The 16,926-nt window shown below is 42.6% G+C and overlaps 2 protein-coding genes across 2 annotated transcripts in view; one reads left to right on the top strand and one right to left on the bottom strand.

Moving 5' to 3' along the window:
* LOC124266245 (calcium uptake protein 3, mitochondrial-like) overlaps positions 1–16,926 on the bottom strand; it is a 101,232-nt gene that overhangs the window by 48,236 nt on the left and 36,070 nt on the right. The window contains 1 exon segment of the mRNA XM_046701061.1: positions 14,676–14,723. Coding sequence (XP_046557017.1) covers positions 14,676–14,723 — 48 coding nt within the window.
* LOC124266212 (fibroblast growth factor 2-like) overlaps positions 1–16,926 on the top strand; it is an 82,906-nt gene that overhangs the window by 17,029 nt on the left and 48,951 nt on the right. The window lies entirely within an intron of this gene.

Here is a 16,926-nt window from a genome sequence, read left to right on the forward strand (position 1 = left end):
GCAGCACTAGCTTACGTACCCTTGCTGACTGTAGAAGATACAACCTTGCCACCTAAATGCAAATAGACAGTTTAGATAAAGACTACAACATCTACTGCAGAGAGAGAACATATAGCATTGTGTATCCATGCTCGTGTGGAGACAATCCTTCAAATCATTAGCTCGTTCCATACTACCAAGTATCTACTTGATTACATGAGGATTTCACGACAAACAAAATAGAATAATGAACTACATGAGATTATTGTCAAATTAGCACATGCCTCTTCAGTGTCATGGTGAATTTCTTACTTGGAGTTTCATGCAAAGTATTCAAAATTTGAACCAGTCTGTGTATGATGGTTAGCATAATTCTGAATGTCTGTGTATAAGCCCAGTCTCCACTAAAGATAGCGTGCTTTGTAGGCTGCAGTACAAGGAGGCTTAACATGTCTCTACATGTCTGTGTATAAGCCCGGTCTCAGCTCCAGATAGCCTCCCCTGTAGACTACACTACCGAGGGTTAAAATATTTCTACATGTCTGTGTATAAGCCCGGTCTCAGCTCCAGATAGCCTCCCTTGTAGCCTACACTAATGAGGGTTAAAATATGTCTACATGTCTGTGTATAAGCCCGGTCTACACTCGTGATAGCCTCCCCTGTAGACTACACTAATGAGGGTTAAAATATCTCTACATGTCTGTGTATAAGCCCGGTCTGCACTCGTGATAGTGAGCCAAGTAGTGCTGCTGTGCAATGCTGTAAAGGAGACAGCAGGAAACATGTCTTTTGGCTGTGCATCAGAGGTAGCTAGACATAGAACAACACAGTGGACATGTGCAGCTACATCATTCCCAAGTCCATCAGGGATACGGGTGACCAGGTTGGCTAAGGTTTCATAAATATTGAAGATGTTGATAAAAAGGCACTCTTTTAGATACTAACAGACAACCATTTACATTTTTTCCTGGTGCTTCCTTACAAACAGATGGTCATACCACAAGCACATTGTTACATTCCCTGAAAGAGAGTGAGTGAGTGAGTGAGAGGCAAGGGTTCGATGCTGCATTACAGTTATATAAGTCTGTTTAATGTTCAAGGAAAGCCTAAAGTGTTGCAGCTCTGCATACTGAGCATCCTGGCACAGGTAAGGGACACAACTCTGCACTGTAAATAGATCCACCCTTTACCACTTTGTCTATAAGTAACCCCTGCCACTAGTATACTGAAGATCTTAGACCAATAATAGTCATCTTGAATAAGTTATATTGAGCAGGCCTAAAGGGAACGTGACTGTGAAAGAGGAAAGTACTGCACTGTAACTAAGGGACTGTTGAGATTCATCAAGTAAAGAAGAAATGTGACTCTTTGCATTTGGCTCAACTCTACTGTGAACAGTATTTCAGCTGTATCACAGAATGTCAGCTGAAAACCTATAATGATGAAGATCTTAAATATTTACTATATTTGCAAAACCCATGATCAAAGTTCTGTTCACTACCAAGAGAGATGATCAAGGTCCTGTTCACTACCAAGAGAGATGATCAAGGTCCTGTTCACTACCAAGAGAGATGATCAAGGTCCTGTTCACTACCAAGAGAGATGATCAAGGTTCTGTTCACTACCAAGAGAGATGATCAAGGTTCTGTTCACTACCAAGAGAGATGATCAAGGTTCTGTTCACTACCAAGAGAGATGATCAAGGTTCTGTTCACTACCAAGAGAGATGATCAAGGTTCTGTTCACTACCAAGAGAGATGATGTTCACTACCAAGAGAGATGATCAAGGTGTTCACTACCAAGAGAGATGATCAAGGTTCTGTTCACTACCAAGAGAGATGATCAAGGTTCTGTTCACTACCAAGAGAGATGATCAAGGTTCTGTTCACTACCAAGAGAGATGATCAAGGTTCTGTTCTACCAAGAGAGATGATCTACCACCAAGAGAGATGATCAAGGTTCTGTTCACTACCAAGAGAGATGATCAAGGTTCTGTTCACTACCAAGAGAGATGATCAAGGTTCTGTTCACTACCAAGAGAGATGATCAAGGTTCTGTTCACTACCAAGAGAGATGATCAAGGTCCTGTTCACTACCAAGAGAGATGATCAAGGTTCTGTTCACTGTTCAAGGTTCTGTTCACTACCAAGAGAGATGATCAAGGTTCTGTTCACTACCAAGAGATGATCAAGGTTGTTCTGTTCACTACCAAGAGAGAGATGATCAAGGTTCTGTTCACTACCAAGAGAGATGATCAAGGTTCTGTTCACTACCAAGAGATGATCAAGGTTCTGTTCACTACCAAGAGATGATCAAGGTCCTGTTCACTACCAAGAGAGATGATCAAGGTTCTGTTCACTACCAAGAGAGATGATCAAGGTTCTGTTCACTACCAAGAGAGATGATCAAGGTCCTGTTCACTACCAAGAGAGATGATCAAGGTTCTGTTCACTACCAAGAGAGATGATCAAGGTTCTGTTCACTACCAAGAGAGATGATCAAGGTCCTGTTCACTACCAAGAGAGATAATCAAGGTTCTGTTCACTACCAAGAGAGATAATCAAGGTTCTGTTCACTACCAAGAGAGATGATCAAGGTTCTGTTCACTACTAAGAGAGATGATCAAGGTACACAAGAGTAAGGACTTGGTCTTGTCAACAGGGACCAGACACCTTGCTGTTAAGGTACATCCAGTAACAAAAGACAGATGTTCATAGAGGCAGTGGTACAAACACTCTACACTCAAGAATCTGTCATCCAAAAAACTGCAATTTCACTGTCAAATATCCAAGTTTACTGGGTGAACCTCTTACACTGCTCCCATCGTAATTCTAAGCTTCATGACCTTCTCACCAAGGAGGAGCACTCCCTCGTCAGTCACTACGGGTTTCAGTGTAGTGACGACAACCCTCCTGCTGCATCGTAGTGCTACAGAGGTGATCGTACAGCATGAGAGTCAAGCAGTGAATGGCAGGCAGCTACTACTTCAGGTGCAGGGGTTCCACTTAAAACACGAGTGCTTCACGAGATATACTTTCACTGCAAATATCACCACCTTGTTACGCACTCAAATGTTACTTTCGTAGTCTGTCCTTTTCACTTCTGCTCCAGACAGTCATAGACAACTATCCTTGAGACATTTGCATGTGCGTAGCTTGGAAACGTGATCGTGAGGATGTCAAGATCGAACAGAAGGATACAATTTATTACCAGACAAACGACATTTGGTTGCCATTTGCACTCAAACACATATCACCAATATATGGTCTCTGACCTGTCAGTCACAACTACCTACTTCCATACAAACTCATTCAGGATTTCAATGAATACAATTGTATTTGCCTTAAAGGACAAGTCTGGACCAGGCAATCCGGTGATCAGTACCATAAGCATAGATCCATGCCATCAGATTATAACGACAAGTTATCAACCACATCACTGATCTAAAGCCTAATCACCCAACTCATTTGGTTGCTTCTTTTGACCAACAAAGGCTGCTGGTGACCTATTTTAACTTGGAGATACCAAGAAAAGCCATTTTGAAAACGAAATACGCCAACCTGCTTTCAAAAACAAACTGGAACACATTCAGATGTGTTGCAATAGTGACTGACTGCATACTGCACGCTGTAACTTGATGTTTATGTCATCTGTGATGGCTGCCTTTCTTCACAGAAACCTCCTGGACACTAACTGCCCTGAAGCTACTGTTGTTGCTGCTGTTGTCGCTGTTGTTGGTGTGTGACCTGGGGCAACCGCCAAGGTAGTCTAGGGTGGCACCAGGTACCTGGGAACAGGGCCACAACTATATTTATTATGACTGGGTCAACTCCAGCACCGGAGGAACACTTGGTGGTAATGAAGCCCAGGCTGCATCAACAACGGCCTGACCCCTCCCCGAGCATCTTGTTCCAATTGTCCTGAAGCTGGTGATGCTGATGCAGGCCTCTCTTGCCACTACACATAGGTGATGAGGTAAATTGCTGATCACAGGAAATATCACATGAATGTATGTCAGTTGGGGATGTTTACACACCACCACCATCCAACAACTGTCTGTATCAATATTTTTGAAAGTTGCTTTTCAGATGCAACCCGTCTGGGGCACATCTCCTCTCACCAAGGTCTGCTGCAATATGACACTGTCAGTCTGGTTGGAAGATTTGGGTGACCACCAAACATCTGGAAGGAGGTTACAATGGACGTGTTTAAGACTACCTTCACTATATTGGAGCAGACGTCACAAATTAACCACCTTGGTGCAGACAGAACACATTCACTACCTTGGGGAACCATTGCTCATTTGCTCCCTTGAAGGACATGTCATAAACTCACTACCTTGGAGCAGATATTAAGCATTCACTACCTTGTAACTGACATTACACATTTGCTACTTTGGAGCCGACGTCACACTTAAACACCTTGGAACAGACGTCTACATTGACTACCTTGGAGTAGAAGTCACACGTTAAGCGCTTTGGAACATACGCAAATCGCCATTTACAACTAGCAATGGAGTGCATGGAACATATTTTAACCCCTGTCAATGGCAGTGAAGGACAGACACATTGTGTTGTGCATCCTGAAGCAGACGTCAAAAGCCATCCCTCACAGGACCTGACACAGAGTGATTACAACATGTAATGTTAATAGATGTCCCACAATCCCTCACAGAATGCCATCACCAATATAACAGATGCATTTTGCAATGAACAGACCAGCTTGAGTGAGTGAGTGAGTTTAGTTTTACACCGCACTCAGCAATATTCAAACTATATGGCAGCGATCTGTAAATAATCAGGTCTGGACCAGATAATCCAGTGATCAACATCATGAGCATCAATCTATGCAATTGGGATATGATGACATGTGTCAACCAAGTCAGTGAGCCTGACCACCTGATCCTGTTAATCACCTCTAAAGACATGCATGGGTTACTGAAGATCAATTCTAACCCGGATCTAACACGGGTTGCAGACCAGCTTGAAGCAGACGTCACAAGCAACTGAACATGCGACATTATTTCAACACTCTGAGGGATTACAGCGTGTTTATTCGACATGACGTCAACACACTGGATGACTGAGGCATGCAGAGTCAGCTTCACGTGTACACCAGCTGCTTAGAAGCAAACCAGACGTCACACCAGGGCACACAACCTCACCTTGGTGAAAACATGAAACAAATGTTCTTCTACCTTTGATATATTTGTATAGGCCTGGGCAACAACTCTTTGCTTTCACAGTTTATATTGATTGTCATAAACCATATGGACCGTTTGATACACCTTGTATAGCCAAGATTTGAGCCGGGATTTCATATTCCCAAGAGGCTGTATTTCACTGCTTATTTCACGATGCACTGTAACTAAATCATCAATGTCTCTACATCAGCAAAGAGATGATGATTGTAAGAAAGATCTTAAATTAATTTTCTTTCTTTTTCTACATGACTGACATGGAGTTTCTAACATCCCTGATGGTTTGGGGTGTCACGGTAAAGTACTGAAGGGCATTAGATTCACCGACCATCTTTCAACACTCATGTCAAATCATTCTCATGATGAAGCAGATATGTCCATACAACTGCTAGTGATGATGGAAGCCACAGCAAGCTCTGTTAGTGATGCTCATCCACACAAGCAAGCAGCAGAACCCCATGATCTCAAAAACAAAAAGCAACCAGCAAGCACTGAAAACATTTTATCATCCAAAACTGTGTTCCACAGGAGATATCGCTTGTGTGAGATCAAACAATATCTCCTAGGAGATATCATTTTGACAGTAGATTTTGTACAATGCCCTGACAATGCTATGACATCATGTACTTGATGACATCACAATGCTATGACATCGCTGCACTGCAAGTCTAATGGCAGTACCATGTTCAGAGATGTACATTTTTCATTGAAAATTAATGAAGAGTGATTTTGGATGATAAATAGAATCTCACCCTCGTGTCTTCCGATATCAAATATATCAAATATATCAACACTCGTTGATAAAGTAAAAATATCCTTGGCAAGCCTCGGATATTTAAAACTTTATCAACTCGTGTTGATATAATTGATATCAGAAGACACTTGGCTGAGATTCTCTATATATCCTCAATAGGTTGTTTCTGATTCTGTGACTCTGTGCACAAGCCAATGAATCGCATCAAAGGCAATACATCTCCAGTGGCTTGAAAAGAGAGGCCATCCCATTCAGGACACTGAACAGCTATTGCTTTCAAACAACTGTTTACTTTTGACATGGTAGACCTTTTGACCCTCCACACGTGCCTAGCACAGAAACTGCATAATTATCACAAGCAATAGCAATCTGATAGCAGCGCCACTAATTTGGGAAATCAAAAATTCAAATAATTGTCATGTGTAAGCGAGCAAGTGGCCCTGAGTGAACTGTGACTGGCAGTGTCTCCTGCTCACACCTGCTTCTGGTATGTTCCTCCATTGAAGCCTTTATCCCTCCGTCCCCACTCCAAGTATCAATCACCACCTCCTCCACCCACCCCTTTATTCTTCCATCCATCCTTGCTGTTCCTCTGCCATCTTGAAACAATGGCCACAAGAGCCTCACACCAGATGGTTAAATTCCTTCACCCAACTCCATTGTACCATGCACCGATACAGGGTATTATGGTCTTACCTGTAATTGATTTGGACAAGATGACAATCTAGATAAGCTCCCGTTTGGCTTATCTCAACTTTCATGGCATGTCTTCTTGTTACACAATTGTCCCTCTCATCATATGCCTCCTACCCTACAGAGAACCAATCAGTCATACAACCCCTTACATGTACCCCTTCCACAATGGACAGAGTTGATCAGTCTCCCTCCCTACATGTGCTCCTACCACAATGGACAGAGTTGATCAATCTCTCAAACTCCCCAAATGTGCTCCTTCCACAATGGACAGAGTTGATCAAACATGTGTGCCTTCCACAATGGACAGAGTTGATCAATCTCTCAAACTCCCCACATGTGCTCCTTCCACAATGGACAGAGTTGATCAGTCTCTCAAACTCCCCACATGTGCTCCTTCCACAATGGACAGAGTTCAACAGTCTCTCAAACTGACCACATGTGCTTCTTTCACAATGGACAGAGTTGATCAATCTCTCAAACTCCCGACATGTGCTCCTTCGACAATGGACAGAGTTGATCAGTCTCTCAAACTCCTCACATGTGCTCCTTCCACAATGGACAGAGTTTATCAGTCTCTCATCTCCCCACATGTACCCTTCCACAATGGATAGAGTTGATCAATCTCTCAACTCCCTACATGTGCTCCTTCCACAATGGACAGAGATTGAACTCAGTCTCTCAACCCCTTCCACAATGGACAGAGTTGATCAACTCCCTACATGTGCTCCAATGGACAGAGTTTATCAGTCTCTCATCTCCCTACATGGACAATGGAGTTGATCAGTCTCTCAAACTCCCTACATGTGTGCCTTCCACAATGGACAGAGTTGATCAATCTCTCAAACTCCCCACATGTGCTCCTTCCACAATGGACAGAGTTGATCAGTCTCTCAAACTCCCCACATGTGCTCCTTCCACAATGGACAGAGTTGATCAGTCTCTCAAACTCCCCACATGTGCTCCTTCCACAATGGACAGAGTTGATCAGTCTCTCAAACTCCCCACATGTGCTCCTTCCACAATGGACAGAGTTGATCAGTCTCTCAACTCCCTACATGTACCCCTTTCCACAATGGACAGAGTTGATCAATCTCTCAACTCCCTACATGTACCCCTTCCACAATGGACAGAGTTGATCAATCTCTCAACTCCCTACATGTACCCCTTCCACAATGGACAGAGTTGATCAGTCTCTCTGAGATTATCAGTCTCACCGTCACAGAATTCCCCTGCCTGCTGTTTCACCTTCACCTACATCTGAGTGTGTCAGTTGTTTAACCCCACATTCAGCATTATTCCACGTCCATGACAGCAACCTGCAAATCATCAAGTCTGGACCAGACAGTCCAGTGACTGACACTGTGAGCAGCAACATTGGCTGTTATAACATCAGGTTACAAACAGTAAAACCAAGTTACTGAATTGAATCTTCCAATCTAGGCTGCCTCTCACAACCAACATCTTGGGAGCCATTCTAACCTGGCATTGCCACATCTGCCTCTACCATACAATCATATCATTGTGTATGTGCATGACAAGTGAATTCTACCCACAGGATTCCACAGATCTTGATCACATTTCTCTGCATTTCACTCCAGTAACTGATTTCCTTAAGAAGGCCTTTCCACACTCTTCTCCTTCAGAGATATTTTATACAATATTTAACCTTAAGCCATCTACTTCAATCACTTCAAACGCACTCCAACCAATTCAAAATTCCATAAAGCACCTTTGCTTTACCCCAGATGTCTTCACCAGTGATTTTGTATATTAACATCTATTACCACCCACTTGTGTAGTTCATATACTCCAGCGACTTGAAATACTTTAATCTCATCCCTTTCATAACAGTTTACCCTCCTTCCACCACTAATACAACATCAACGACCTCCTAGATGACCTCAGGAGTGTTATCCTTTCCCCTACTTAAACTCTTCTTCCATCATTTCTTAAGCTTTTCAACCCACTCGATAAAGACTCCACCTCTCCTGACACCTCAGCCCTCTGCACCCTGCCCGACCAATAGGCCCTACATTAGCATAAAACAATCTCCCCTTTAATGAAGCTTCCATTATTAAAGCGCTCTTCCCTTTTCAACCCTGGCCCACACAGGTCTGTGTTCATCTGTTCTTTCAATACCGGACTATCAGACCATCGTCAGTCATAAACAAACATTGCCTTGAAACAATCAGACAGTGAAGATTTGATCTTGTTTGAGGACAATGAAGCATCCACTGAGATAGGGGACATGGTTGAGGACAGATGGTCCTCACCATCTGGTAGACATCAGCTGTAATAACACATTTTCTAACAGTGAGTGAGTGAGTGAGTGAGTGAGTGAGTGAGTGAGTGAGTGAGTGAGTGAGTGAGTGAGTGAGTGAGTGAGTGAGTGAGTGAGTGAGTGAGTGAGTGAGTGAGTGAGTGAGTGAGTGAGTCGTACATACGGGATGTTGTACCACAATGTCTAGTAAATGAGTGTGTTAGTCCCCACAAAGGTAAACACTGGCTGTTTTACCACACAGCCTTACAGTGAGTTCGTCAGTCCTCAACACCTGGTACATACTACCAGTTATACCATGGGTAAGCCATATTGTAGCCAGGTTTTGCCAGTGTGACAACCTAGGATCAAGAACGTAGATTCAAACCCTCAACCAATAGATCCTGGATTAGCTGAGCAACACACATGACCTACATGTTGTAACAGAAAAAGATTGCCCTACTCCAAATTGCAGAAAAGTTGTTAGCATGGATTTCGCAGGGGTGATCATAAATTGACAATTTTTTATGCCTTATCAGCAGTTTTCCTCTTACAGTGTAAAGAACATCATTGAGACCCTGCAACCCATCCCTCATAAAACTGACAATCTCAGAAGCAATAATCTAACAATCACTATGCCACTGCTTAAAGAAACATGCATAAATACTTCCAGCCATACCAAGAACATATTTCTACATCACTAGAGCCACTGCTGGAATGCTTCAGCCATGGAGAACATATCCAGTGCTTGACAGAGGCGAGTACTCAAGCAGTAGATGAATCTCAACTGGAAGACAGACAATAGGGATTTTTTTTTTAGAAACTGACTGTTCCAATTGTTTTGGTCACAAGGGAGGGTAGGCTTTTAGGCCTTGGTCTGTCTGTAGGGTAATTAATGCATTTTTCTCATCATGAAAACAAACTTAAATATTGGGATTTTTTTTAGAAAAATGGCACAGAGATTTTGCCGTGGCTGTCTGTCCAGACAACCTGGTGTGGTCTGTCTGTAGGGTAGGCTAAGACCTTCTGTCCAGACAACCTGGTGTGGTCTGTCTGTAGGGTAGGCTAAGACCTTCTGTCCAGGCAACCTGGTATGGTCTGTCTGTAGGGTAGGCCGAGGCCTTCTGTCCAGACAACCTGGTGTGGTCTGTCTGTAGGGTAGGCTGAAGCTTTCTGTTCAGACAACCTGGTGTTGGCTGTGTGGGGTAGGTCTATGTCTGTTGCAGGTGGTGGTACCCCACCCGCTACGGTCCTCGCAGACATGGCAGTCAGCCCGAGCTGTATTATTACCCAGTCTCTTTAATTATGAGGACAAATTACAAGGCATTTGGACAGCCTTGTGAGTGATTAGAACATGAGGGGGTCTCCAAAGTGTGTCGGTTACAAAGGGCAGGTTGTTGAAATATTGAGCGTGTAAGGTGGCCCTTTGAGAACTGTGTCTTCCCCATCCCCTCTCTTCTCCTGCCTGGTCCCTTATCACAGTTGAACGCCTGCTGTCATCCCGCGACACCTGAAGCTGGTAGCGAAGTCGTTACTTGATTGTTGCACTGTGAATGTGGGTCTCTTAACTCAGGCCTGCTCATTGACTCCATGTTGTTAAGCAGATTACACAATGAAGTGAAAGTGAACGCATTACCCACTTTCGTGATCCCATAAATACGAGGGAAGCTCTCAATTTGTTCACACCTAGCTCGGGGTTGACGAGTATTAGACTCATGGCTGTGTAAACGCCAAGACTTCATTCTCCAAAATGGAGAAGATTAGGGGGTATGGTGAAGTGTTGTAAAACAAATTAGCAAATTATTTAAGCCTTTACAAACTGAGACTTGTACAAATCTTGCACTTTCTACCATCTATGCAGGAATGTACTTTAAATTTCTAAAATTCAAAGAGATTGTTACAAGTTTCCACAGAGAGTTAAGTTTAGGTAAAGATTTCTATTAAGATAAACAACAATGACAAATAACAACGTTATTCTTTTTCAACACAAAATGAAAGTATCTTTTTACAACTCACTCTCGCTTTTTGGTTGAAAACATCCCTTCCAAAAAGTTGTTAGTTAAAAACATAAGGGTCCTCATCCCAAACTTCCACTTGTCAGTATATCAAACATGGATGAGGACAGGTGTGTTTTAATCTTCACAATGCATACTGATACACATTGCTGAGATAGGCTATATATTCTCCTTTGTACAACAACGGCAGTGCCAGCACAACATACTTGAGGGCATTATTAAGTTAAACTGTTCTTAGGTCTGACATCTGAGTGCACACACCGTTCACATCCACCTTGTGGTTTTCAAGCAGGGTTGAGACAGGGCATGGCGTTGGAGGCCCCTCTCTGCTCGCCTTGTGTGTCTCTTTCAGCATCTGTGACATCCAGATTTGTCACTGTTTAGCCAAGTCATGTGATACACTTGAACACAAGATGACGAGATCCCATCGTGTTAAATATCGCTCAGACTGCCTGCCTCTAATGCATTAAGTGTGATATAGGCACCCCCAGGCAAAGGTGAATTTGCAATCCGAGGCAAGAGTGAATTTGCCCTCACCAGTGGGATGCCAACAAGGCTCTAATGATGGGGCTTGTGATCACCACTCCTGCACGAGGGGAGGGAGGGGTCCCCGTTTTTTACATCACGCACAAAGATGAGAGATTTATGTCATCTGGGGTGTAAGGTAAGCCCTATAGAGAGCCGTATCACGTATTGCTACCTATGTGGTGAGGCTTCAGATTGTAAAGAAGAGATTAGACTGCATGTGCTATCTCATCCGACAATCTCAGGATTGTGACTGCTTTTTTCCACTAGATTACAAAGCTATGTTGCTTCATGTCTCGTTGGTGCAGTCCTGTCAAAGGCCATTACCCACTTGTGGTTAAGGGTTAGAGGCTGGTTAAAGAGACAGTGGATGCTCCTGGTTCCTCTGTCAGGGATAATGGCCTGGAATTGACAGATGTCTGATATGGCATTCCTGTCCCTCGGCAGCATCTAAACAAGAGGCAAATTGATTTCTTCTCCATGCTTTAAAACTTTATCACTTTCTGCATTTGATTGATGCTGCATCTTGGCAAGACAGTGACTTTATCGCTATTTTTGACATTTTCTTTACACGGCATCTACCAAAGGATTCAGTACCGAGACCGTTTATCACATTTTGAAGATCATTATCTCACTCTGACACTTTAATAATTCAATCACTCCACGAGACAGACGTTAAATATACATCTAATTGCTGACAGTCAATTTATTCTACTTAGAAATGTATTCACCACCATCATAGACCTGTTCAAGAAATCTTTCCAAAGATGCTGATTCTGCTTTGGGAGAGCACAGGGCATCTTTTTTAATTGGAGGTTATCACAAGAGGTCAGTCTCTCTGTTGGAAGAACATGAACACTGTTGCTAATTTGGTCCAATTAGGACCCTCTGTTTTCAAGAGATTGCACTCTAAGGCAATATAGGCCAAATAAGTCTACCCACCCACACAATGAACACATGTAGCTCTGTACAAAAAGTCACCAGGATCAAGGCCAAATGGAGGGCACACTACAGGTATTGTTTTACACCACTGTTAGTAATATTCTAGCAATATCACAATGGGTGCCATCACAATGGGCTTCACAAGTATCCATGTGAGGTGTGAGAAGCGAACACTTTAAACGCTAGGCTACTCAACCACCCCTAAGCTATCAGTTATGTCACATTCAAACCTCCTGGACCTGATTTCTCAAAATAAACTTAAGTTAGAGTTTTGACTCAAATATGAGAAAACGCAGGAAAATGCAGTTCCCAGAATGAACTGAAATCAATATCAAATTGACACTTAGTAGACAATTACTTAAGTTGTTTAGGCTTTTTTTATTTTAAAATGACCTTGAACTAAAAATTCAGCTGTTCTAAATTGTCAAACTCAGTTTGATATTTGTGTAAAAACTTCAGTTTGTTTCGAGAAATCGGGACCAGGGCCTTTTCATGCAGCACTATGATCATAAGTCACTAAGGTAACCTTAGTGCAATGTTAAAGAATGGGAGTTAAGGTTAACCTTAGTAAGGTTGCTTCGTTAAAGGAGCACCAGGCCCTTGAATGAAGCATAGGATACTGAGTGAGTAAATGTTGCTTTAAGTAGCATCAGTGATTTTGCAGCTATCCGCGTCTTGCATAGGATTCTGGGGACCTCTTCTAACCACAAAGGTTACTTTGTCATGCATTGAAAAAGCTAAATCAGAATAACCTGTATATTGTAGAATATAACTTGGAATAAGCGTTGGCTCGTCACGCCGAAGACCCGGGTTCGAATCCCCACATGGGTACAATGTGTGAAGCCCATTTCTGGTGTCCCCAGCCGTGATGTTGCTGGAATATTGCTAAAAGCGGCGTAAAACCAAACTCAGTCAGTCAGTCAGTGGAATAGGCAGCCAGTGGTTAATAGTGTGATGACTCAAGGTCAGTCACACCTGAAACCTGATTTTTCTAGGCTAACACATGCCCTGTCCATACTCTTCCCCAATTGTGACCAACTAATACCCTTTTGAGGCTGCTGACTTGGTTGACACATGCCATCGTATCCCAATGGTGTAGATCGATGCTAATGGTGTTGATCACTAGATGGTCTAGTCCATACTTGATTATTTACAAGCTGGAATAGCTTGAATATTGCTGAATGCGTCGTTAAACCAACCAACCAACCTTTAGTGGCCTCACCCAGAGAGAGGGTATCGAGGATCAAGTCAACGTAAGGATTCCCACATGTCATAATTGAGTGCTACCCAGGTCAAGTTGTGGTTCGTTCTTGTTTCACCATGTAGTCATTATCTGAGCCCTTGGGCACACTTTGCTATCTTAAGTTAAGCTGCTTTGAGTCAGGTCATTTGTCTCTAGAAGTTACTTCATAATTAAAGGGGTAGATGTACAAGTGATAGCAAAGGTCGACCATAAATTGGATCTGGAAAATACTCTACTCCACTTTCAATCAATTTGAGTCTCACCATTGATCTGATAAACTACACTGAGAAACTACCATCAGTCTGAAAAGTAGCTGATCAAACTGAATCCTACCACTGATCTGAGACATGCTTGATCAAACCGAGTCCTACCACTGATCTGAGACATGCTTGATCAAACCAAGTCCTACCACTGATCTGAGACATGCTTGATCAAACCGAGTCCTACCAACCGAAGTCCAACTGATCTTGAGACATGCTTGATCAAACCGAAGTCCTACCACTGATCTGAGACATGCTTGATCAAACCGCTCAAGTCCTCAAACAAGTCCTACCACTGATCTGAGACATGCTTGATCAAACCAAGTCCTACCACTGATCTGAGACATGCTTGATCAAACCTACCTTTGATTGGGATTGTATCATCAATCAACTATCAGTCAGAGTCCTAACCCCATCCTACCACAGATAAACCTCCTACCAGTCCTATACAAGTGTCATGGACTGGAGACTTTATAGTTAAACTGCATGCATTTTGTCCATTAAAATCAACTGACCCTATCTTGGCCTCTGTCAAAGCCATATTTTCTATGAGCAGTGCCTAGTGTTGGTCCCTGACCATGTGGTTTCAGGATAGAGTCATCAAGTAGGATGGGCAAACATTGAAAAAAGCATAGAAAATCCTTGCATCTCACTTGATTTTCCTGACATTATAAGAACATGGACATCCCCCTGTATCTGTGACATACTGAAGTGCTGTGGTTTGTACAAGGGGATGTTCACTGATGACATCCGACAACCACGTACACAACTATGGAATGAGGCAGGACACAAGGCTCTACTTACTTGTCAGCACACACAAGAGGAACAGGTACTCAGTATAGGAGATGATTCCTGCAAAACAAGAAAACAAAAGTCAACATTACAAGTGGAATATATGGTGGAGATATTTCTTCTGTTCTATAGAAATAACACTGACCCATTCATATTGATTGCTGCTTAATCTATATGGTGGTGGTCTGTAAATAATCGAGTCTGGACCAGACAATCTAGTGATCAAGAGCATGAGCATTAACCTATGCAATTGGTTGGTAGGTTTGTTGTTTAACGCTGCACCAAGCAATATTCAAGCTATATGGTGGTGGCCTGTAAATAATCGAGTCTGGACCAGACAATCCAGTGATCAACAGCATGAGCATCAATCTACATAACCGGGATACAATGACACGTGTCAGCCAAGTCAGCAAGCCTGACCACCTGATCCTGTCCCCTCTTAAGACAATCATATGTTGTTGAATACCAATTCTAACCCCGACCTTCAAGGGTGACCCATTCAGAAGCTCAATTGCTTGGTCAAGTCATAGCAGTGAGGTGAAACAAGGGGTTACACCACCTGAAAGATTATTACACTTCCACAGCAACAAGTTGCAAGTGTGAGTGTGTATGTTCATAGCTGCCTGTTGTCCAGACCAATACTTGTTTTATAGTGCTAGCCTACAGAGATACCATGCAAGTCTCCCAGACCCTGGAGAACAAATTAAACAAGGAGTCCAACTTCAGTCTAACCGTGCAATCTACATTTCCTCAACTCTAAGAAATTAGACATTGTTTTCGGTCTATAAGGAAGCTATGTTTCCTTACTTCATAGATTCATATTTTTAGGTATTTTTATTTCTGGGATTAAATATTAGCCAAATTCCACATTACAGTTTTAAAGTGGATGCTCAACAGACTGTACAATGACACTGAGCAAACCAGTCCTAGTTTTATTGATGAGCACAAGGCAAGGAAACAACAAGTGTCATGTTGAAACAAAGTTCAATAGGTATACATGTCTCCAACATACTGACTGACTGAGTTTGGTTTTACGCCGATTTTAGCAATATATCAGCAATATCACGGCGGGGGACACCAGAAATGGGCTTCACTCATTGTACCCATGTGGGGATTCGAACCCGGGTTTTCAGCGTGACGAGCCAACGCTTTAACCACTAGACTACCCTCCGCCCCTCTCCAACATACACAATCAAACACTATATCTGCACCCTGTGCAAACAACCTGCTGTATACTGTACATGGCTACCCTTTGACATGCAACATTCTGCACATACTTTCCTTTCAACACAATCAATATAACAGACAAAAGCTGCATTGACCATCATAGCATTTCCAAAATCAGAATTAAGGTCAGAAACAAATAAAATGAGCTAAACATTTTTTAACAAAAGGTTCCACTTTTTTTACACTGGCCTGCCAAAAAACCACTGCCCATGAGCTCTTTTATATTTCTCTCCGTTGCCCTGTTAAGTGAAGTGAGGGTAGCTTCAGTAGTGGAGGTGTTCGAGTGGTGTGTATTCCGTATAAGGTCATGAATGTCAATGCAGGTATGCAGACAGTATGCAAGGTGGTGGCTTCAGTCTTCAAGGTCAGTCACAGGCCACTTGTTACATTGTCCTACTTAGTTTTTCAGCCTCAGAAACCAGGTCTCATCTCAACCAAGTAAACAATCAATATGAAAACATACAATGAACACGACAAATAGGGGAGGATAATGGAGATGAATTATTTTTCACACATTCCGATCATAACAAAAGATTCACATGGGGTAAAGTTGACTGTTGCCTTTTTAAGTTTGAAAAGAAAATTTGCCAAATGAATATGTGTAATGGTGTGTTGCCCATGAAACATTGAGCCCAAAAGATAAACATGGAAATAACAGTGGACCCACAAACCCAAGATCTAGTCAAGGAAATTATCTGGCACCATGACCGATATTTGGTCCCCAGCCGGCACCAAAAAAGACTTAACAATTTCCCACTTCATGTCAGTATAACTAATTTCATGAATTGTGTTTCATTTATAAAAGTGTCAGTAGAGGAAAATGGAGGATATGTTAGTGTTAAACTTTACACTATTGAAAGGAGTGAGTTTAATTTTACGCCGCAATCAGCAATATTCAAGCTATACGGCGGATGTCTGTGAATAATCTAGTCTGGACCAGACAATCCAGTGATCAACAGCATGAACATCGATCTGTGCAATTGGGAACCGATGATGTGTCAACCAAGTCAGCGAGCCTGACCACCCGATCCCATTA

The sequence above is a fragment of the Haliotis rubra genome, unplaced genomic scaffold, assembly GCF_003918875.1.
Source record: "Haliotis rubra isolate DU_JTF1 unplaced genomic scaffold, ASM391887v1 Scf124, whole genome shotgun sequence".
Classification (NCBI taxonomy): domain Eukaryota; kingdom Metazoa; phylum Mollusca; class Gastropoda; order Lepetellida; family Haliotidae; genus Haliotis; species Haliotis rubra.